General features: G+C 37.0%; 1 protein-coding gene across 3 annotated transcripts; it reads left to right on the forward strand.

The window, feature by feature from the left end:
* Positions 1 to 347: 347 nt before the first annotated feature.
* On the forward strand, positions 348 to 24871 carry LOC127623897 (cytosolic phospholipase A2-like). 3 transcript variants are annotated; one of them, XM_052098487.1, is made up of 18 exons: positions 348 to 517; positions 2404 to 2512; positions 3268 to 3349; positions 3584 to 3732; positions 4511 to 4624; positions 4719 to 4756; positions 5183 to 5327; positions 14269 to 14405; positions 14503 to 14725; positions 14875 to 14989; positions 16774 to 16911; positions 17606 to 17695; positions 18224 to 18289; positions 18795 to 18992; positions 19312 to 19496; positions 20991 to 21180; positions 21945 to 22102; positions 23508 to 24871. In XM_052098487.1, exons 2-18 carry the CDS (start codon positions 2486 to 2488, stop codon positions 23643 to 23645), a joined length of 2193 nt encoding a protein of 730 aa, XP_051954447.1. In that variant the 5' UTR covers positions 348 to 517; positions 2404 to 2485; the 3' UTR covers positions 23646 to 24871. The 3 variants fall into 3 exon arrangements, with proteins under 3 accessions (XP_051954447.1, XP_051954448.1, XP_051954449.1); XM_052098488.1 differs by lacking the exon at positions 348 to 517 and adding an exon at positions 2211 to 2293; XM_052098489.1 differs by lacking the exons at positions 348 to 517; positions 2404 to 2512; positions 3268 to 3349; ... (2 more) ...; positions 4719 to 4756; positions 5183 to 5327 and adding an exon at positions 11350 to 13538.
* The last annotated feature ends 534 nt before the right edge of the window (positions 24872 to 25405 follow it).

Here is a 25405-nt window from a genome sequence, read left to right on the forward strand (position 1 = left end):
ATAGTGGAGATCTCTCTTTTCATCAGCGATCCAAATGTATTATGCCATCTCTCCTGTTAAGCCTATATTACAGGAAGCAGATACAGTAAAAACAAATATATAGAATTGTTTTTAAAATAATTGATTTCTGTACTCATATAATTTAACATACTGTAATAATCTCACCTGTAGTAAATCAGTATGGGAATTTACTACAACATTCTGAATGAGAAAATATATTTGACTGTTTTTTTGTTTGTTTTGTTTTTCATGTATAACTTGCACGTCAATTGAATGAATGGACATCTACTATGTTTTAACGTAGTGGGTGGAGTTTTCAGACGATCCCTTACATCTGCTAGGCAGGCAAAGCGCATCGGAGCATTTCAGGCATAATTTCAGTGTCCAATTTTTAATTCCCATATAGTATAGTTATACTCCCTTTAAACCAAGGGTGCTAATTACATCTTTTTGACTTGGCTTTTTCTCCTGATATACCTGGAAGTTGATTACAAAGGCTGTAATTAGTTAACGACAGGTAAGCTGTTGTTCACATCCTGTCACGGCGTTTAATTAGTTGTGCAAAGGTGTTTCTACGGACAGTAAGGACTATTGCTTGGGCGAAATGTGATGCAAATGACTATGAATTTGTTTGAGAATGGAGTCTGTTTTAAAAAGACAAAATACAATACCAGTTCTTCTAGTAGCTACGCACGGTCACTGCTGCACTTTTTGCAGTCACACCACAGGACTGTTGCAAGAGTTTTGTAACAGGTCATATAACGGTAACGGCACTTGTCTGACAAAAACACATGAGCAGTGTTTTTATTCGCCCCGAGAAGTCCTTGCAATCAAATGAACTTGGTTTGATTTGATTTCATGAGATAATAGAAAATAAAGCGTAGTACAGTTATTTTTTTTTTATATATACGTTATATTCTTTGTTTTTATATACGTTATTTATATTGTGATAAGAGGAAAAATAAAGTTATAAAGCAGTGCTCGCCAACACTTTATAGACCGATGTAGTTATAGTAACAGAATTGTACCGTAGCCTACATTAATAATGCATTAATGTGTTTGGCTATTTAGGCCATAATCAAATATCTTTGTATGTCGTAATATTTGTAACGCTCATAGTTATAGTTATTATAAAGTGTTACACAGTTGTTTGATGGTTTGAATTTCCGTACAGTATCGTGACTATACTCCAAATCAGATGCAGCCTGCAATAATGTCACCGATGACATATTTTTTTTTGCGCTAAAAAGCTCGACGCAGCACAAAGCATATGATATAAGAGACTGCAAGTGTCTCGAGACGCAATTATAGAAGTTGACATTATTTTTAACCTGACACTGCGTCTGAAAACGCGGCCCTTCTGCACGAGAAGCGGTCTTGCGCATATGCTTATATTGAAAATCAACTGGGAAAACAGCGCAGAAGTATGCAAAAACTCGATGTGCTTTTGGCAGTGTTGACGCTTTTCTCGTGTCTACGTGACCATGAACAGCACACACAGCGAAGTGAACGTGCTCTGAAAATCAAAAAGCGGTTTTCTCTTATCTCCAACAGCACCAGACCACGTCCCAAGGATTTGATCAAGGACTGATTTAACGTTTTTCTCGTGATCTCGGTTCCTGGTAAAATAATGCTGCGCTTTAGTGTTAATGTATTTAAAGTTAACTCAGTTTAGTCTATAAAATGTAGTTGGACACTGTGGTTGCCTTCCATCATTAATAATTGATGTTACTTTCTTTACATAAATAAGTAGTCTACTATATTGTGCAATGGCTGACAAATGAACAGCATGTAGCCTACTTCATGTGCAATAAGATGCACGTTTAACTTGATCAGAGAAATGCTACTCTCAGCTGTTTGGTAAATGCTGCACAGTTTGAACTTCATAATGCAAGCAATCATTTATAATGTTACATACAAAGCTCATATGCTGATGATATTAATTAATGTAGTAGTTAATCAATGTAATTAACGTCCTGTAGTTTCCATTTTCCTGTGTGCACAAATGCAGCCCTAAGCCCAATTATGGAAGTAAGACTTTTACACTTCTATCCTGTTCGCAGACACATCTTGGTTTCTTGTCTGCACACTTCCCGTTTTCACAGCGTTCATTTCAACATTTTTTCTGTATGTCCATAATCACCTCCCTTTTTTGTCTTTCTTGCAGACTCTACGCACGCACGCTTGCACACACACACCATGCCCCTTTTTGTGTTTATTTCCCATTTGTAGTAGAACATTATAATACAATAGGCCTATCATGTAATTGAATGCTAGTAATGCCAATATTCATGTAAATTATAAATCCAGTAATTAATTTGCTTTTCAATAAAATATACCCTGGGAGCCGAATTATATATTTTAAAGAAATAACCCATTATTTTTGCCTTTTAAAACATTTAGATATCCAGTATCACTACTAAAGGACTTCTCCTGGAGCAAAAGTCTTTGAAGAGGTCTGGGGAGGCTAAATTGTGAAGCAACCATGCCACTCACAGATTATCACATCTTTGTAAGTAGAACAAAATTCTTAAAGCTACTTCTAATAAAAACAGTAGAGACTTTAAGCGCTGTAGTTTGGCTTTCAGTGTGGTCAGCTAAAGCTGAGGCAGTTTCTCAACACAAATTATAATTTTTGGGAAAGGCATTCTTTCTCTTCCAAGAACTTCTTTTGTTTCTGGTCAATTTAAGATTAGGGTTGCTGCTTTTTTTTGGATAGGCTCTTTTTCCGTTGGCGAAAGTGCCTAAATTCTGGTTCCCTATAAGCTTAGGAGTATAGAGCAAAGTGAGACATATGGCCCACCTTTAGTAAACTTTAAGATGACTGATGCAAGCAGAAACAGAGAACATGTGATATCTGCCAAAAATACAGAGCAAGCAATTAGCCGTTTGTTTACTCGACATAGTGCAACCGTTATTTGACTCCACATTCTCTGCACATTAAATTTTATTAATTGTAAAGTGTACTTTTGAGAATTTTCACTGCCTTGCAATGCTGATGTGTGAAAAAGGATTAAAAAGGCATTGCAATGTTTATTGCCACTTCTCTTTTTTCAAATTTAGACTGATGAGAAATTTAGATTTTTAGAAATATAAAAATTTCTCATAATTTAGAAATGTATATTTCCAGATAATCTAAAATGAAGACTTACATATTTATGATGTTGTTGATTGTTGTTGATGAACAATAGTAGTAGTAGCATTAGGAGGAGGGGAAGTTGTAGTAGCAGCAGAACTGTTAAATTAAGTGCTATCTTCATTTCTCAGGTTGAACCTCAAATCTCACACAAATTAAAAGTCAAAGTGTTGCGAGCCGAAAATGTCACCAAAGGAACTCTCGGAGACCTATGTGAGTTATAGATTTGTATTGTACTTTTTTACATACTTTTTAATGGCGAAATTGAGGAACTTGTAGATACACAAGTCACTAGACATTATGTAATCATGCATTGTTGTCATCTACCTAAAGCAGATAATCTCAGATTAAAAACACAAGTTTAAAGGACAAGATTTAATTTGTCCATTTTTCACAATAGGACATGAAGGTTGCTAAAACACTAGCTAAACATGTTTGTTCCTGTAGTGGACACCCCAGACCCATATGTGGAGCTGTTCATACCCACTTCCCATGAGAGCAGGAAGAAAACACGAAATATAGACAACGATATCAATCCAGAGTGGAATGAGACTTTTGAATTCATCCTAGACCCCAATCAAGAAAACATGTTAAAGGTAAAAAAGTAATGTCAAATTACGATTAATTGATTAATTTCAAATCTGAGAGCAACAGAAAATATAAGCTATGTAGTTATGTTGTTGTGGGGGCTTTTTTGTAATATTTCGAATTAATAGTATTAAAATAGTATTAGCAAAAATAAATAAATAAATATATATCACTCACTCATTTGGGTGCCCCCTATAGGTGGACGCTGCCCCTAACATTTGCCTATTCTGTCTATGCCACGGGCCGGCCCTGCTGCATATATATATTTTAAAAATAAGTGCAGAATAATTACACTGTTAAAAATGCACTGCAACAGTTTTTCAAGCATGTTTCCAAACAGGTTTCCCAAACATACTTTTGTCTGTGGTCAAACCGGTAGTCCAGCCCCAAACTCGCACCATTGGTTGATTCAGAAGTTGATGTGTTGGGTCAACAGAGAATGTTTAAATGAAAAAAAAAAAAAAAACAGAACAACATTTAGAGATCACCAAAGAGCCGCAGTATTTCATTCCATTATTTGGGAGGCCAACCTACGAATATCTTTGTATAAAAACTTAAGCACTTCCTTGTACAATATATTCACATCCCTGTTCATTTATAATGTTTGGAAATTTCATTTTCTGGGACATTAATGAGATCTCTTTTTATTACTGTATTTTCAACCTGCGCTGTTTCAACTGCTTGTAGTAATGTGAACATTTCTTGGAATCTGTTTATGGTGATCAAGTTTAGTTAAAAGTTGACTGACATAGAGTAAATTATATGGTTCCTGTCTTTTGTTTCCAGATGACATTAATGGATGCAAACTGTTTTGTGGATGAAATGTTGGGTACATTTTCATATGATGTCTCTAAACTCAAAGTTGGACAAACAGAACTTGCATCATTTCTTATAGGAAAAGTAAGGATTTATCTTTCATTCTTTCTTTCTTATTGTCTGTCTGTCTTTCTTTCTTTCTTTCTGCTAATAAAGTTTTTTATTGTTGTTTTTACAGACAACCAATATTTTCTTAGAGCTCTCTTTGGAGGAGTGGTACGTATTAAAGGACAAATAAGAGATTATTTTGATTATTTTTCAATAGTATTCAAAACCAACAATTTTACCCATAGTTTCTGGATAATTGTTGGATGAGCAGCTAATGGAAGAGCTAACTATCTTAGGATACCTTTCAGAGAATAGCTGACCATCAGAGAAGAACTAACCGTTTTTCCGTGTGTGGCTGCATTTGTTTGTTACTCTTCAGTCTCTTTTAGCTTCTTGTTCAAACCTATTTTGTGGGATCTCAAATGATACTGAACTAATTTCTTATAGTAAATCTGTTTATTTCAGGTCTTTGAAACCTCTACACACCTTCTCCATAATGGACTATTCTATTAGGGGAGTGTACATATTATTATCCCCTATAACTGTATGATTGAAGAGCCACTTTCTTGTTTTCTCTTTTTTTACTGTTCTCAGTTCAGCATCTGACCTTCGATTCAGTTTGGATCTGTGCCCTAAAGAAAAGCTGTACAGACAACACAGGCGAGACCGGGTCATGTTGGGCATCAAGAAATTGCTGCACAAGGAGAATCCCTCATTCCTCCCTTCTTCTCCTCATGAGGTATTAGCCATGCATTGAGTGCTTTCTCCCCCAGGGCATGAGGTTACTACTCATATCTGGAACCAGGAGAACCATAGGTTCAAATAAATTTGCTCTCTGTTTTCACTGCCATTATTTCTGTAAGCATGTCCTGAATGAGGAGAAAGTCTTTCTTGCATGAGAAAGTAAAGTTCTTTTTAATGCAGATGACATCAGAGTGTCATGTACAGTAGATGACACACAAAGACACACAAAGTGCACATTTTATGGTAGCGGATAGCCAAGACATTCCGTGAAACAATAATTAGAGTAAACATGCAACTCAGAAGTACCACTGATGCAGAACTCCCTAAGGCAGCTCAGATTTCTACATTACTATAGCAAAGTCATTATGTAACACATAAGATATTTAGCCACATCGAACATGTGATGAACTAGACATGATTAAATAGTTAAAACGCTTGACTATTACAGTTCTTAGTCAATTGAGCACTTTGATGACTGGCCAAGGTTTGCTCCTCTGAGTGTTATTGTTCCCCCTTATTTTGAAATCTTTGTTTTATTCGCGTATTACCTTTGTCTTTGCTAGTGCAGTCTTGGTTCAGCTAGCAGCATGTATGGAATAAATGGAATCCTAATCTCAAGAGGAGGTGTTAGCAGAGACCTGTGAGGACTCACAAGGCTGGTGTATTAATACTGAAGGATTTCATACCCTGAAAATGAAGAAAAACATACAGCAGTGGAGGTCTCAAAGACTGGAAATTACATTCCATACTTTTGTTAATGACGTACAGTCACAGTCATTGCATTTAGATTATTCAGGGACGTGCGGTCCATAAAAGCAAGGTAAGCAGTGCTTACCTAACAGAAGGGTGAACATAAAAATGACTCTGTGAAATATTGAAATCGAATTGTTTATATAACCTACTGTTTTGTGTAAACAGTTATATATTTGCTCTTTGAGGTAAACATGGCAAAGAAGTAAAAATCCTCAGACTCAGGAGAGATTAAAGACACTTACGTGATCAAGCTGAAACCTCTGGTGGCCCTGCGAGCCGGGGACTTGGTTTGGAAGGCACGTCGGGAGAAGTAATTCAGCGTCAACTGTCCAACATCTTGATGATGCTGACGATGGTTGTTGCTGACTTGGAGGATCTCGCTGGAATACCCCGATCGATTACAGCAATGAAAACAAAATTCTCTGAGTTGGTCACAAAAATGGCAGATGTTGAGAAATGGATCGATTATCTGGTGTCATCAGAAAGGGAATTATCTGCTAATCCGCCTGCATCCAAAATAGACTGCCCGACATAACAGGCCATAAACTGGAAATCAAGCGAGCTGATTTCCCAGCTCTGAGATCTGCTGAGGGAGACAGGCCCTGCTTAATTCTGGACACATTTCTGAGATCATCCGACAAGAGAGAAATGCGATCGGTTCAAGGAATGTAAGAAACTCTTACATCAATGGAAGATTGCTTTTGCACTGATGAAACTGAGAATAGACACCAAGGATGGCAGCAAAGTATTTTAATGCCCCCAAAAGACACTGACCTTTATACAAACTATGGCTGAGTAAACCATTGGGCATTTCTTGTGTGAGTGGACTTACTGACTGTCTCGACTGTGCAAGCTGGATGCCATTTTTTGTTACTTTATGCATTGTCTCAGCTGGAGTTTGTTTTGTGGCATGACACTTCTTCAAGAAACTTTTGCATTGACAGAATATCTACATGCTCACATAAAGGATGCCTTTTATAAAGTTGATGGACTGAGTAAGTCATGGTGTATTTTTGTATTTATTTATTTTTTTATGTGGCCTCCGAGTGAATTGACTTTTGATCATCTGAGGAACCGGGATGCCTTTTTTCTTTCTTTTTGTACTGGTTCCGCCTAGTGGATGGAGTGTGTTTTGTTGAATAATACTGCTTCGGTACAGTTGTGGATGAATCTGTTCGTTCTTTGTGCTTGTGCCTGCTGTTGGCTGGAGTTTGTTTTTGTGGAGTATTAAGGGACATTAGAATGATGAGCACTCATAACAGCCAGCTCACTGAACAACTGTTTGTCTGTCCTAGGAAACTGAATGGCTTTATATCAGCTGGAATTTGTTTTGTGGAGGAACACACCTTCAAGACAGTTCTGTGAATGAAGCTACATGTTCTTTCTGTTTATTCTCCCTGTTGGCGAGTGTCTGTTTTACAAAGTATTTTTTGTTAGTAATTTTGCCTCACAAAATTTGTTCAGAAGCACTGGACTTGAGCAATCCGATGGCAATGTTTTTGCGGGTGCTCTCGTTGGTGTACATGGACTTTTTGAGTTTAGAGGAATTGATGCCAGTTGGTGCTGTCGTGCACAGGGTTAATGCACATGTTTTTCTTTTTTCTGATTGTTTTTTTCGGGTTTGAGTGTTGCATTAATGGGGAATGTGGTCTGTATAATCTTGTTTTTGACACCCAATTAATTTATTAATTATATCAATATGTCAAATGTTAGTATGAGTAGGTTATCTCTCTCCACATGGAATGTGAATGGGTTGGGGCACCCCTTAAAAAGAAGGAAGGCTATTTTTTTTCTTAAGCGTAAGAAATATAGTCTTTCTTCAATAAATGTATCTTTCCCTGCAGGAAGTTGAAAAATTTGGGAAAACATGGGGTGGACATATTTACTTTAGTGCTGGCTCGAGTAAGAGTAGGGGAGTCATAATACTGATAAATAAACATCTACAATTCAAATTTCTCAAACAGATTTAATATAAAATTGGAAGAGCCATTATTGTTTTAGCAGACATTCAGGGGCAAAGTTTGATTTTGGCTAATATTTACGCACCTAACGCTGATGATCAGGGATTTTTTTATAGATCTTGAAGGGATGTTGCAAGCACTGGCACCCCTCATGATATAATACTGGGAGGAGATTTTAATTTATTGATGGACTCAGTCCTTGATCATAGTGAAGCTAAAGTGTGTAAGCCCCCTAGAGCAACATTGAAGCTTCACAGGATGTGTAAATATCATGGTCTTGTATATATTTCGTGACTTTTTAACCCATCTGGTAGGGACTATACATTTTTTTATTCAGTTCATAAGATTTATTCTAGAATAGATTTTATTTTATATCTAAGTCCCTCATTTCATCTGTTGTTGACTGCTCAATTGGAAATATCTTAGTCTCAGATCATGCCCTGGTGAGATTAGAGATGTTGCCACACACAGAGAGAAAAATAAATCATATAGTTTACACTTTAATGTATCCCTTTTGCAAAATCCTGATTTCCAAAAAATTAAATGACTGAAATCAGTGTCTATATTGAGACCAACTGGTCCTTAGTGTCCTCTGTGGGCGTGGCTTGGGAGGCACTTAAGGCTGTTCTTAGGGGTCGGATCATACAGTATGCCTCATTCAAAAGCACAAGAACTTGTGGAAGTGGAAGGGAATATTAAAAGTGCTGAAGCAGAGCTGAATTGCCAAATGTCATCTAATGGCCTCAGAGAATTGACCTGATTGAAATACAAATATAATACTATTTTGTTGCAGAAGGTGGAGTTTTGGCTATTCAGGGGACAAGGCAGGGGACAAGGCAGGAAAACATCTGGATAGATATATAAAACAGAGAGAGTCTTTTTCTACCATTCCTTCAGTGAAATCTGCAGGTGGTGAAATATTTACCTCAGCCATTGATATTAATAATGCTTTTAAAGAATTCTATCTTGATCTCTATAATTCCACGTTTTCATCTACTGGTGAAGCTATTAGAAACTTTGTGAAACTATTAGAACTTCCTAAATTGACAACTGAGCAAAGTTCTGAGATAACCTTGGAGGAGCTTGGCGAGGTAATTAAGGCCTTGCCTACAGGCCACTGAATTGTTTTGATCTTATGCTACAGAACTGGCTCTAATTTTGCTCCAAATTCTGCCAACCATGACACAAGCCCGGATCAGTCTGATTCTTAAAAAGGACAAAGATCAAAGTGAGTGTAAGAGTTACCATCCAATTACCATGATCAGCTAGATGCAAAAATATTGTGAATTTCTTAAAAAAGTTATGACATTTCTTAAATTGATCAGGTGGATTCATTCTGATAACATTAGGCATCTCATCAATATCATGTGGTTAGTGGTGAATGTTCTGCCATCTCATTTGACGTCGAAAAGGTGTTTGATATGGTAGAATGGGATTATCTTTTTAAGATTTTGGAAATTTACAGGTTTGGGAATTCTTTTATTGGAAAACTTTATAGACACCCTGTAGCGGTGGTACAAACAAATGGATTAATTTAAGACTGTTTTACTCTGGATAGGGGCACCTGACAGTGTTGGCACACCTCCCACCACCACCCCTGGAAAATCATCCTCCTTTCTTATCACGGGTGCTAATGGTTCCAGGATTTTCCAGGGGTGGTGGTGGGAGGTGTGGCACATATTTTTGCTTTACGCAGATTATATTTTATTATTTGTCTCCAACCCTACTAGATCTATGTCTTGGCTCCACAGAAATATTAATTCCTTTTCTAAGTTCTCAGGATACAGAGTCAATTGGTCTAAATCCAAAGCTTTGGCTCTGACATTCTGTCCGGTAACGGCGCCTTCCAGTGGCCCAAGCAAATTTGTTTGATTTAGTTCGAGTCAATTTTGACATAGCGAATTCCTTCATTTGGAATGGTAAACGTCCCAGATTACATTTCATTAAGTTGCATTTGGCGATTGACAAAGGTGGGCTAGGCCTACTCAAGATTTTATTTTATTGTTATGCATTCAGTCTCAGAGATTTGGCTCATTGCTCGTTTCCACCTGAGAGAGCCCCTCCCTGGTTTTGTATTGAACAGGAAGTTCTTGCCCCTATTTCGACATTGCAAAGCCTTTCTATCAAACTAACCGGTAAAGTTAAGTTACACTCCGTTATCTCGCATATGTTCTCGGTATGGACAAAAGTGTCCAGAGTGTTTAATTTGGACATTTATTTCAATGTTACCTTGAGCATATGGCTGAACCCCATATAATGTATTAATAAGTCCCCTTTCTGCTGGTCATAGTGGATTGTTGAGGGAGATTAATACACTCAGTGACCTATATGGAGTGGGGTGTTGAGATCCTTTGAAAATTTGGTTGAAAATGTTTGGAATCCCAGATCTTTAGGTATTTACAGCTGAGCCACCCGCTCTGTACTATTTTTTGGAGTAGCATACGCCCCCCTAAAGTGGCAGATACTCTGGGAGTGATGATTACTACTTTTGGAAAAGGTCATGAGGCATCAGTGTATTACTCCTACTAATTCAGATTCTGGGGGACAGAGCTTTAACTTCTGTCAAGAGATTGTGGGGGAAAGAATTAAACTTGATATTGGAGTAAGGAGTGTGGGCTAGGATTCTAAAAAAATGTCAAGTCTGCATCTAGAGATGCAAGGGTGTGCCTTATGCAATTCAAGATTTTACATAGATTCTATTGGACCCCCTCTAGATTGTATAGGCTTAGTCTTAAAGACCCACCCACCTGCTGGCGATGCCAATCAGAAAATGGAGACAAAACCCATGTTTTTGGTTGTGTGTTATGATCCAATAATTTTTATTGAAGGTTCAGAGTTTTATGTGTGATGTATTGGGCACTCAAATTTCATTTAGCCCCAGACTCTGTATTTTAGGTGATGGGGCAGTCATTGATATAGGAGAAAAACACATAAAAAATTGCGTTCTAACCAGTGTCATGATCAGCAGACAAATTGTTTTAAGGGGATGGGAGTCTGCTGGAGTGCCCTCATTTCAAGAATAGTGCACGGAGATGGGGAAGGTGGTGGCTTTTCGAGGAAGCGTCATGTAGAAAGCTGGGGAGTTGGGATTCATTTGATGGGAAATGGGGCAGCTATTTGGCATTTTTGGAGGGCTCTTGAGGAGGGGCAGTGGAGAGGGAATATTTAAATCTGTGTGATTAATATATTTTTGTTTTGTTTGTTTTTTTTATGTAATTTTTTTGTGTGTGTCTATAATCATGTATGACCACAGGAATGTTGTTGAGGGTCAGAGTGGGGTTGGGGATTGGGAGGGGGAGGGGTAATAGTGGAGAGGAGATGACGCGCGCTTCACATGAGGAGGATCATTGGCAGTGATCGAGTGCTGCCCTGGCAATTTATGAACTCTACCACTGACATATTTTCTGACTGAATCAGAACTTGATGATTCACTATGTCGGAATGGAAAGCTTTCACCACTAAAAAAACAGCTAGCATTTCAAGGCAGTTGATGTGCCACGCCCGTTTCGCACCTGTCCAAGTGCCAAAAGCCACGTGTCCATCTCACAGCATGCCCCAACCCATGTTGGACACAGGTGTGCAACTTGGAGCGTATAACTGTACTTGATAGTTTTTTGCACCCAGTCTGACTGCGTGGTGAGACAGCTGGCGCATCAGTTTGCTCTTTATAAGAGATAGAGTGGCTCTCACCATAGAGAAGCAGTTGAGAATAGTGTGCGGGGTATTTGAAATGTATGAGACACTGTTATATGAGGTAATGTGACAGATGATTGCATAGTTCCAATTTTATTTATTATGATTTAAATTTTATCAGTAAAGAAATTCATAAAGTCGTAACTATTGTACTGCGATGGAATATCTTGTTGTGGTTATTTTTATAAGTTTGCTAAAATATGCTGACCTGGCAGCTTTTACTGCCTGTCTGTAGCTACAGACACTATACTTCCATACACCGCAAAATACCTCTTATTTTGTATTCTTCCACTTGCCCTCAATTTTCCGAGCAGGGCTTTTTTCTTTCATTTTTTTTAATCAAAGACACTATCAAGAGTGCTAGAGAAGACTGTATTTATATTTTCTAGTAAGACCTTTTGGCTTACTGAGTTTATGAGACAAATATGGAAGATTATTAGTGAAGTTATCTTTAGAGGTCTAAAGAATAGTTCTACGTGAATGATAGCATGGTGTAGATTGAGTAACATTAGCTGATTGCAGCATACAAGAGATGAAGTAATGATCTGAGATGTCATTGTTCTCTGGCAGTATTTCTATATTATCAACATCAACTCCATATGACAGAATTAAATCTAGCGTATAATTATGGTGATGAGTTGGTCCTGTCACAAGTGAGTTGAGAATATCGATAAATACTTATCCCAATGTGTCATTTCATTATCTATGTGAATGTTGAAGTCACCAACAATTCAATCTCTATACACAGATCTGATGGAAAATGAGCAAATTCACCAAGGAACTAAACTAATATATTAATCCAGTTTAAGACGGGTTTCAGTCATACAGAGCACATCCAAACTATGATTTGTAATAATTAAATTTACAATTAGTGCTTTAGTTGAAAGAGATCTAATGTTTACTAGCCCTACCTTCATATGATGTTTATCTTCAAATTTATTTGTTATTTTCAAGTTTTAACATAATACATTTTTTTTCTAAATGATTTACCCTCTCACGGGTTTGTGTTTGGTAGTTCAGGGAAAAGACACAGTCTCTTTGTAATATTTTGGTGATACAGTCTTTATGTGTTGTAGTTTCTGTGACCTGTGTGATGTCTCAAGGCAGCTAGCAGACATTCGGATTAGCCAGTTTGTCTGCTTCCTGACCTGAGCCCCAGTTAGTCAAATAATATCACTATTAAAATTATGAGCCAAATTACTAGAGAGGACAGTGCATGTTTACCCCAAAAACTCTCATTTGTCTGTAAGTCCTATGCTATTCTCCTGACACCACTCAGACATCCAGCTATTCAGTGACACTAATCTATTCTAAACCTCGTCACCATGATGAGCAGGGAGGGGGCCAGAGCTTATTAAAGTGTCTAACATAATATTTGCTAGTTCACACACCTCTTTAACATTATCTCTAGTGATCTCTGACTGACTCAGTTGGACATTGTTAGTGCCGACATGAATAACAATTAAAAATAAATTTATGTTTAGCATTAGCCAGCACTTGCAAATTTGATCTGATGTCAGATGCCGAGCCCTCAAATGCATTTAGCAATGGCTGGAGTCTCTATTTCCATGTTCCTTAAAATAGAAACTGCTATAACAAGTGCACTTTCAAAATGATTATCAATGGGTGCATCACTGAGTGAGGAGAATCAATTGGAAACCCCAACAGGAACGGAAGAATGGTGTCGCTTTGCTGAGCGAGTATGCCACCAAGACGTCACCCAAACGCTCTGCTGCGGGTGCTCTACAGCTGGAACCAAAGTGCGTGTGCTGCTCACTGTTCTACCCGCATCAGGATCAGTATGTACCAGCTTCTCTTTCTCACTGACCTCCACTAGCGATCAGATGCATGCCTCTATCTCATTAACCTTCTCCGTCAGCCTGACTAATTCCTTACATTTATCAAATGTAAATCCCTCTCTGCTGATGGAAGAAGCTATAGTAAACATGTGGCATGCAATGCAGGAATCAATAACATGAGGTTATGACTTACCGCAATCGTTTGTTGTTATGGTTGTTCTTGAGCGCAGAGGGTTTGTGATTGATGTGAATCGATGTCTGCTGTTGTTGTTTTGGTTCCTGATTAGTAGATGTTTGAGACTGATGCAAAAATCTGTGTAAAACACAGAGGATAAAATGAATGCCCACAGTCTAAATGCAAGATGTAGACAAGCGGAAAAAAGAAAAGAAAATGGTGCATGCAGTAATATATATACGCAGTTGAAAAAGTTAAAAAGCGGGAAAGAAAACGAAGCACATGGTAAAATGGCAAAGGATAAAATGATGAGCGTAGAGGAATAAGCAGACTACAAACAAACAAACAGACAAGCTACAAACAAACAGACTCGTGCAGCGTGTCGGCAGCAACCAGAACACCTCCTATCACATTTAACATGCATATTTATTCATTAACATTAACCAAGATTAATAAATGCTTTAAAAATATTGTTCAGTGTTAGTTCATGATACTAAATGCATTACTAATGTTACTGAACAGAACCTTATTGCAGACTTTATTTCTTTTATCAAGGTTCCAGTGATAGCTGTGCTTGGGTCAGGGGGAGGTTTCAGAGCGATGGTTGGATTTTCAGGTGTTATGAAGGCTTTGTACGAGTCTGGCATTCTAGACTGCGTCACCTATGTTGCTGGCCTCTCTGGATCCACATGGTATGAGGATGTTTCATTCATCCATCCATCCATCCATCCATCCATCCATCCATTCTAACCTGGTGCAAACCGGTATTTGCTGTTTTGTGTCTCATAGGTACATGTCCACTTTGTACTCCCACCCAGAGTTCCCTGCTAAAGGCCCAGAGCAGATCAACCAGGAGCTGATGAATCGTGTCAGTAGTAACCCTCTCAGACTTCTCCATCCCAAACATATCACTAACTATGTGCATTCCCTGTGGAGCAAGAAGACCGCAGGGCAGCCTGTTACCTTCACAGATATCTTTGGAATGTTGATTGGCGAGACCCTTATTCCAGCTGTGTGTATCTGCTCTTTTGGAAAGATCTTTACTTTTCTTTTGTCCTTAGTCAGAAATACACAATCCACCTCTCTTTCTCTTTCGGATTGTTCCCTGGTAGATTGAAATAGGTTTCAGATCCTGATCTTTCCCTCATGCTCACTCCGCAGATGATGGACACCAAGTTAAGTGATTTGCAAGAGAAGATCAACGAAGCTCAGGCTCCTCTGCCCTTGTTCACCTGCCTACATGTAAAACCAGATGTCTCTGAGCTTAAGTTTGCAGGTAAAAGGGTGCATGTATGTATAGTTCTGTCCTTTTGTGGATCAAAACTATTGGCAAATTTTGAAAATAAATATGTATTTATTATACAATTTATTTTGCGTCAGTGTTTATATGATTATTTTAACAAGCATGGGTTGTTCAGAAAACCGTAACTACACAGTTCTCTGGAAAACTTGATTCTGATTGGTCAGTCAGGACATTCTGCTGTCAAATATATATTTTTTATAATGCCGCTTAATTGTATATTTGACTGTTGTCGCTGGCATCCTATCTCCTTCAATGTGCTAGTTCCATGTTTTTCATAGCACTCAACTGTCTCTGTTCAAAATCACAAGTTCAAAATTCAAATCAATATTTTGTGACCTGTTGAACTGCATGGAAATAATCCAATTATGTGAACAGATGAGCGAAAGTATGTGAGCCTACGTGTAAAATTACTATTTTTAGTTCAAAGAGGATTGGCATTGTTCTTTTCAAAGCACTAAGAAAGCCCTGAATCGCCACACATATTTGTTGTTAAAAGTCTGTCTGTCAAACATTCATCGTTCTATTGTAATTGTGCACAAGCTGGTATAAAAACACTACGTCAGCAGAATGCATTGCTCTGTGAAGTTTAAAGTGAGGAGCACACACTGGCAAATGACTGAGTTAGTCATGTCATCTGAGCTAACAATTGCTCTTTCTGTTACGTGAAGAATAGAGGAATGGATTATTAACTTTAAGTGAATAAATGTTTTCTAACCAGAGGAAAGGTTTACATTACATCTGCCACAACAGGCAGAGCATTAGAGTGATTTTACCAGAAATGTAAAATGTACCTATGGTAAAATCACTGAGATGCACAGACATGGCATGTTGCTTATGATAAAATACAATAAAAGAGACTAATCAATTGATTGTTTCAATAAACAATCAATTGTATTATTCAGAATTATCAAAATAAAAATTGTTCCACTAAGTAATAAAGTTAATTATCCTAACTTTAGGCTGTTTGTGGCTGCCAAGTAACGTAGCAGCTTAATTAGCGCATTAGTAGTTACCAGGTTTCAATACAGTCTATATAACTGGTGCAACAAAGGTAACTATTTAGACACTGATTTATTGAATAACCATCTATTAAATCATAAGTGGAACATTTTTGTCAGTATTCATTTGTCTAGACCATTTGACTTGCTCTTACAAGCTCTGATGCATATGTTAAGGTTGGCTTTGTAAAATTAGAAAGCAAGATTTCTCTGAAGTTCCACCACAATTTCTAATTTTCCCAGGAATCACCCTGGCATGGCATTTGTCATTCAGTTACTTGAATAGTCTGAACCACTCCTGCTTCCACAATAGACTACAAGAGTGGTGGCTGTCAGTACCTCCCAATGTCATTAATTACTTTGTCTACACCTAAACCTTCACATTTTTTTGCTGGCCGTCTCACGCAAAATAGTTTGTGTTGTGTATAAAATGCTGTTGATTCATACTGCCTTTGTCAAAAGTGACATACGTTAATAACTGTTACTTTCCAGAAACTGAAATCTAATCTAACGCTGCACCTTGCCAAAACAATTTGAAATATGCAATTCTTTATTGTGGTTCTTAGAATCAATTAATACTCTGTTTTCTAACATTGTGATTTGTCAACATACATTTTTTGAAATAGGCCTGATTAGATGGTATGTTATGAATGCAATCACTACTGTTTGTTTGTTGTCATGGACATGTTTTTCAGACTTATGTTGGTTGTGGATACAGTTCTGTATTTTCTTTTTCTTTTGGTGTATTATAATTGATAGATTGGGTGGAGTTTAGTCCGTATGAGATCGGAATTGCTAAATATGGAACCTTCATGACCCCTGACCTTTTCGGAAGCAAGTTCTTCAGAGGACATGTGGTCAAGAAGTACGAAGAGAACCCTCTTCACTTCCTTATGGGTGAGAAGTCTTAATTTTATGAATCTCTCTTGGTAAAGAATCAGGAGAAGAGAGTGAAATTATGTCATGTTTTATTTATAGAAATGTGTGCCACTGTAATGTTGGAATCCTCTCTGTGTTATATGTCAGCTTATTAAGGGTGTTGGTTCAGTCATTTACAATAAACTCAACCTTTACTGAATTGTAATGCAAGATAAGATATAATATCTTATTATTATCTGTGTTATAATTCAATTCTCACACAGTATTTCATTATATTCTTTAAAGGAACAGTCCTACCAGGGTGTATATTGTGAGATTTCATAACAGATTTACAAATTTTCTTGTGTTTTTCTGACTAAAATATAGTTTTAGAACATGACCTAGGAAATAAAAACAAAGATTGACAGATAAATCTCACAAAACATTTTGGGTCAGATGTCACATCAAAAATCAAAAGGAAGAAATAAGAAATGTTTGTTTTTATAAAGAAAAAAAAAGACTAATGATAGTGGGATTTTTGTCTTGAAAATTAGCTTAATTGTCCTTAAAATAGGCTTAATTCTTAATATATTCTTACATAATGTTTTCTTTTCTTTGATTTGGGGGTGAAATATGACCCTGACCTGAGATTTAGCCTGTCAGTACTAAATTATACAACATTCTGTTTTGGTAGATGGGATACAGTGTTTGTTTATGTGTATATGTTGTACAGGTGTGTGGGGCAGTGCCTTCTCCATCCTCTTCAACAGAATTCTGGGGTTTAATGATGTGACAAAAGGCAGCACCATGGAGGAAGAACTAGGTTAGATCAGACAGGTTTTCTAGCCTGATGTCAGTGTTTTCTACAGATCCAAGATCAATTTTATAGCCGCCTCCTCTTTTAATCATACGTGTATCTGCATTGTATTATAAGGCTCTTTTAATAAAAATATTCATGAGTTATCTTGTGTTAGAGCAAAGTTAAAGGAGTAAAACAAAATTTTTTATTATAATGACAGATGTATTTGGGAGTCTGATTGTGGGTTTAGATTAATAAGATGGTTATCAAGCAACTACACCAATGTGTGATTACTAATGAAATTGTGGTTGAATGAAGCAACAGTTGAGTTCCTGTGTGGTGGCATTCGAAATTATATATAAATGGTATGCAGATGCATGCAAACATCCTGACATGTACATTATTTGTGCCCACACACAAAGAAACACACAAACACACATATTGGTGTTACCCAGTCTCAATTTTGGAAAAACAAATTATGTACAAACAAAAAATGTAGTTGGGTTACAGAGTGGCTTTTGACTACTGATGTCTTTGCTGCTTGTTCTACAGATCTGATCAAACCAGGACACATCGTAGGAGTGGACAGTCTAGACAATGACGAGGATCCAAATGGAGGTGAGATTTAACACCATTTACACCAGTGGTTCTCAACCTTTTTATCTGGTCCACATAGCAGCATATTCTGGAGATAATCTAACCAATATTTAAAGAGACCAACCACAGTTTATTTAGTTTTGACATGCTGTTTAAGGGTGGGTTTATTTGAAATAGATCATATAACAATAATAGGCCAGTGAGAAAAAAATGTCATTTAAATAATGATGAGGCAGTTTACACGAACAGTTGTACTCTTCTGATCAGTATTTTCCCATCCAAAGAATATTTTGTAGACATGTGTTAGAAAACAAATGGATATCTATTTAACTTGCTACTGAGTACTTCAAACTAAATTCTAAATAGGTTTCAAAGATTAGCAAATTTATTTAATCCTCAAAAAGTCTGATTTTTATCAACCTTGTATACACAAAGTGGTTTTAAGATGGACTGATTAAAAACCCTGTGTGCCCTTAATATCAGTGCAAACAGTGCAATGATTTTGGTTTTTATCTTGCACCTACAGAGGAAGAGTATCAAGCAAGCTGGGTGCAGCATATGGTTAGCTCTCTTTTCAGTGACTGGGCTCTTTTTAACACCCGAGAAGGCAGAGCAGGAAAAGTACACAACTTCATGCTGGGCTTAAACCTCAATGATTATGTGACACTTTCCCCTTTCGCTGAGCCTCTTAGTGGCACAGAGGACGAGGTTGATGCTGTCACAGGTCAGAGTTTATGTTTTGTTATGATCATAGGTTTCTAAGAGTTTAATGGATTAACACGTGTTAAGTGTTAAAGGGATAGAGGACAGAATTATCAACCTGTTTGGCAGAATGTTAGCCTCATTCACTATTCACTTTCATTGTATGGAAAAAGATGCAATGAGAGTAAATGGTGACTGATGTTAACATTCTGCCTAACATCCATTTTTTGTGTTCGATGGAAGAAGTTCATACAGGTTTGGAATAACATGAGAGTAAATGATAACAGAATTTTCATTTTTGTCATAAATATTTTTTTTTCTCTGATTTTGGACATTTTCAGACCCGTTCGAGTTTGACTGCATCCACGAGCCATTGGATCTGAAAAGCAGGAAGATCCATGTAGTGGACAGTGGCTTGACCTTTAACCTCCCTTTTCCTCTGATTCTAAGGCCTCAGAGGGGTGTTGACCTCATCATCTCCTTTGACTTTTCTGCCCGGCCGAGTGACTCTAGTCCTCCCTTTATGGTTAATACACATGTACAGTCTAAAACCACATTGAAAATCTTGGATTTTTACAGTAAACTTACAAATAAACAACATTTTAAGATTTTGACACACTGTAAAAAAGGAAAGGTTATGATGTAAAATGAAGAAGAAATTGTCAAGGTTCTGCACTATTTCTAGGTAATTTATCAAGTGTAGGCAAATTTGTGACCATGTTCTTGTACAAAAGGTTGTATTTTCTTGCTTTCATTAACTGGGTTTCCATCCATGTATTTATATGTGCACTTTGGCATATCGCATAAAAAATGGTGGATGGAAACATGCACATAAAAAAAACGTACATGCTCGTTTGAGGTAGATACAGTTTTTATTAGATAAGAAGAAATGCAGATAAACTATGATGGAACGACATTTACAGAATAAACTCCTATTACATTTATTAAGAATACAAGATCTGCATAAAAAAGGTAATGTGACTGAATAACTCGTTCATAACTTCACCAATCATTGCATCTAAAATGTTGCTCTGGTCATCTTTAAATAACGGTGTCTAGAAAATCCAAAGATTGCATAGAGTTTGCAGAGAAAATAAGTTGAATAAAAACTTGAGGTGTCCCGAGCAGGCATATTGACGCTTTTGAAAAATATATTACAGATCAGCACAGCAAAGACATAATCAGCTCGCAGACAAGAGACAATTTCTTTACACTGTTTTGTGTGTGTGTGTGTGGTTTTAACAGCAAGTATTTAATTAATGTTACAGTTGCTACAATTTCTCTGGAAGTGACGTGATTTTGTTCTTTTGAATGCATGGGATGGAAATGCGGCTTTATTCGTACAGTGTTTTTGCAATAGTATGGTTTTTCACATAAATTAAATTCACAATTGGATGGAAACATAGCTATTGAAACACAAGATGCTCTTTGGAACATTCTCAGATCATGCTGGAATAATATGGACCATCAGGTTTTTACATAAACAGGGGGGTCATAATAAATACAGTATTAATAGATTCTGAAATTCATGTGAATTAAACTTCTACACTCATGTAGTCATGCTGATTAAGTACAGTATATATAATACAGTTTATAAAGTATATATATATATATATATATATATATATATATATATATATATATATATAATGTCTTATATAGTGTTATATACTGTATGCAGCTCTTTTACAGTATGTACACACATATATGGCAGCTGTGGCTCAGGTGGTTCAGCGGGTTGTCCACTATTCGCAGGGTTAGCAAATTACTCCACATGCCGAAGTGTCCTTGGGCAAAAACACTGAACCCCAAGTTGCTCCCAATGGCAGGCTAGCACCTTGCATGGCAGCTCTGCTGTCATGTGAGTGTGTGGGTGAATAAGTCACAGTGTAAAGTGCTTTGTAGAACTGCTAAGGTTAAAAAAGGTGCTATATAAGTGCAGACCATTTACCATATATATTATGCTCCTGCATGCAAATACAACACATGTTTTCAACAAGTTTTGATTGGTTTACTTTAGGAACTTCAGCTGGCTGAGAAATGGGCACGAATGAATAAGCTTCCATTTCCTAAGATTGACCCGAAGGTGTGTGATCGTGAGGGGCTGAAAGAGTGTTATGTCTTTAAGCCCAAAAAAGGAGAACGAAACTGCCCCACTGTCATCCATTTTGTTCTGGTCAATATTGACTTCAGGACTTTCAAAGCCCCAGGTGTGTGCTCATTTGTTTTTGTTTATCGATGTGTGTGTGCACTTGGGGGATTTTTATGGACAAGTCAGCATTATATAATCAGATTTATAGTAATTTCCGACAAGTAAAGTAATCTCCTAAATTCTAGATATTTCCGGTGCGTCCTAGTCCGTCCTGTGATTTGCACAATTGTTAGTTGGAGGTTGTGTAGGGAGTACTGGGATTGAGGGTTTTATGAGCTTGTTGATTTACATATCTGTTTATATGATGTAAGAAGTGGGCGTATTCTATATGTATCTGTGCTTCAGACTGTTAGTTCACTGAACTGTATTACTTTTTAAGTGTTAAGATACTTTATCCTATCCAAGCTTAATAAACAGAGACAACTATAAGCAAGCCATTCAGGTAAATTGTAAACTGTGACCACTGTCTCTGTGGTGCTATAAAAATTCCTCTGTTTTTTTAAGTGGCCCGTCCAGCCCGACACAACAACATTGACTGCTATGAGTTGGGGGTGGGACTATCTGTTTGTGATTCTATCTGATATGACCCTAGTGTTGCAGAATTTACACACTTCAGTTTTAATTTGCTTTGAAGGCGATAATTATGTTTTTGAGTAACTTTGTTAATTAATCAATTCAACCTTCGCATAAATAATAAAAGTATTTAACATAGTCAACAGTGTATTAGTGACTTGTAATAGACTCTTTGCTCTTAGTCAAGAAAACATGTACATTAAACATTTCAAAATGTTTTAAACAAAAGTGTGTGGTGTATTTTTGAAGGGGTTCCACGAGAGACGGACAAAGAAAGAGAATTTGCAGACTTCGACATCTTCGATGACCCCGAGACACCTTACTCCACCTTCAACTTCCAGTATTCCAACAAAGCCTTCACCCAGTTGCATGACCTTATGGAATTCATCACACTTAACAACATTGAGGTTAGTTCAACATTAGTCCATGCTCCTTCAAATGTTCTGTTAAAATTCCACTTAAACGAATATTTTACCCAAAAATACAAATTCTCTCATCTTTTACTCACCCTCATGCCATCCCAGATGTGTATGACTTTCTTCTGCAGAACACAATCGAACATTCTTAGAAGAATATCTCAGCTCTGTAGGTCCATACAATGCATGTAAATGGTTTGAAGCTCTAAAAAGCAAATAAAGGCCGAATTAAAGTAATCCATGTTTTCTAAAGCGATCCAATATGTTTTGGCTAAAAAACAGACCAAAATGTTTTTTTTTTTTTTACTGTATATCTTGCCAATGCAGTCTCTTGGCACAGTCATGATGTCAAGCTCGATTACACTTCCTAGAGCTTGATGCATGCACAAAGCAATAGATGGTGCTTGGACGTGTAATTGAGCTTGAAATCATGATTGCAAAGGAGACTGCTGATTTCAAGATTTATAGTGTTATACCCCAGGGGTGGCTGTGGCTCAGGTTGTCCACTAATCGCAGGGTTAGCGGTTCGATTCCCGGCCCACATGACTCCACATGCCGAAGTGTCCTTGGGCAAGACACTGAACTCCATATATATATATATATATACACACTATATAAGTGCAGACCATTTACCAAAGTGAATGGACTTATATTATGGTCTGTTCTGACCCAAAACTAATTAGATCGCTTCAGAAGACATGGATTAAACCACTGAGTCGTATGGATTACTTTTATGCTACCTTTATGTGCTTTTGGAGCCTCAAAAACGTAATCACCATTCACATGCATTGTGTGGACCTAAAGAGCTGAGATATTCTTCTAAAACATTAGTTTGCGTTCTACAAAAGAAAGCTATACACATCTGATATTTCATAAGGGTGAGTAAATAATGACAGAAATTTCCTTTTTTGGGTGAACTTTTCCTTTAAAGGTCAAGAGTGTAAATAATGTGCCTTTTGTGGCAGCAAAAATAATTACAATCTGTTTGTTTGAGCGGCTCAACTGACTCAACCATTGGCATGAGTTTATATGGTGCTACCTGTTTACCTGAACAATAAAAGATGGGGCAGGGGAGTGTTTAAAACTTATAAAAACTTTCATCAAAATTCTGTAATTTACCTTAGAAAAAGATTGATATTACTAGTTTCTTTTCATTGTTTCAATGGGATTACATTAGGAACAATGTGGGTACTTAGATTTCTGAAGAAATACTGGCTAAGGTGGATCAAATAAACTGTGTGCTTATGTAGGACAGTGCAACAGTATGATTCACTTATATTGTAGGTTAGGCATTTTACATTATTTCAGTGCAATACAATCAATGCAGTTATTTCAGATTGTATCAAAGTTGACTTGCAAGTCACATTTTTGATATTTTCTATCACACTTTGTCTAGGTCATCAAAGAAGCGATAAAGGACAGTATCTTGTATAGGAAGGAGGGTTCGTTTCGCTGCTCTGTCCCACTTTCTCTCTCTGAAGTTCAAAACAAAAAACGCTTAAAGAGGGAGTCCAAAGGTCAAGCTTGCCAATAAGGAGGTGGATTCCGGCTACAGGAAGTTTACAGATGTCACATGTCTCATCATGAAAAATGTTTTGTTTTTTCTCAGAAATAAATGTGAAACAAGATGATTTGGTTTGGTGCCCAGAACATTTCCACCCAGCCTTTAAAAGAAAAAGAGCACATTTTCAGGAAATCCCTGTGACTTATACCATGAAAACTGTAAATAATTTACAGTCTAATTGTTAACATTGAGATGTGGGAGTGAAAGGTGATTACATAGTTTCAAAGCAGATGTAAACACATATATACTGGTAATTTCTTTCAAGATTCATAATGTCTCCTAAAGGGATAGTTCAACCAAAAATGAAAACTCTGTCATAATTTACTTGCCTTCATGATGTTCTAAACCTGTCCGACTTTCTTGCTTTCGTGTAACACTTTCATGGAATGGAAAAAAAAGATGCAATGAAAGTGGTAAGGTGGGGTGTCAATGTGTTTGCTTTCAAAGGACAAAACTTCCCAGGGAGGCAAGAGCGAATGTTTGATCTTGGAGAAAATCAACATATATGAACTTTCTCACAATTAGCATCTCTTACTGAGGCACCCGAATAAACGAAGATTGCAAATTCACACTTCATTTTTGCCCTTCCACATCTGTCCCATTCTCTCCCCTCTCATCCTGTTTCATTCCCCTTCAGCTCAGAATCACCGCAAACTCACCTAAGATCTGTATGTAACAAAATATCATAACTGGTGTATACAAGTAATGTAACTTGTCATGTTTGGTAAAATGTAAATGGTCTCAGTGCGACTGGTATAACGGTCTCTTTTCCAGGTTGGTAAAACTAATGGCAACAAAGTTATAAGGTCTTTGCCAAATACTGTATAATTCTGGAGGTCTATTCCCCTCCTTACCTGTGTGTCAGGATATCAAGAACCCATTCACCCCCAAATTCTCATTGTTCAAAGGATAATACCATTTGGTACACAATGTTTATTCTGTCTGGATATTTAAGGAAAGTTGGCCCAGAACTGGAGGAGTCTGTAGTCAGATTATCGCACACAATTGCAGTTTTAATATAGGTATCTGTAAGCCAGATCTCCCATGCTTGCCATTGCTTGTGGTCTTGCCAGGTATGTTTCTTTGACTTGTCTTTTATTTTTAGGAATGCTTATTTATTCTGATCATGTATGAATTTGGCTTTGATTGATTTTGTAACTTAAGTTTTTAATCCTATCTGGCAAATAAATTGTTGTTATTTGATTTATTCTGTATTCCTCTGAAATCATTTATATCTTTACTGGAGCTTTAATATAGGAGGAACCACCCTTGATATAGCCAGGTAGGAGAAAGCCATTTAAAGAAATTCATTTAATCATTTATATCATTACTGGAGCTTTAATATAGGAGGAAGCCATTCAAAGAATTTCAGTATGAATTTGATTAGAACAGAACTATACTGGAGCTTTAATATAGGAAAAACCACCCTGGATATAGCCGGGTAAGAGAAATACATTTAAAGACTCTGTTTGCATTACTGATCAAAAGGACAATGAATAGAATAGGATTTAGAGTAATCAATAACTTAAAAATTGTATATTAAAAGAATGATCAGCAAGTAATTAGAGCTTTAATCTGAATTAGAGGTCCATTTAAATTGGAGTCAGATTAATATAAAATTGGAGTCAGATAAAATTAATAACAGAATCAATTTGAAAAGTGTAAATTAACAATAATTGCTTTAATTCAGCACTCAGAAAAGACAGAACAATGCAGAGACCTTCAAAGGG

This window comes from Xyrauchen texanus, chromosome 30, assembly GCF_025860055.1.
Source record: "Xyrauchen texanus isolate HMW12.3.18 chromosome 30, RBS_HiC_50CHRs, whole genome shotgun sequence".
NCBI classification, from domain to species: Eukaryota; Metazoa; Chordata; class Actinopteri; order Cypriniformes; family Catostomidae; genus Xyrauchen; species Xyrauchen texanus.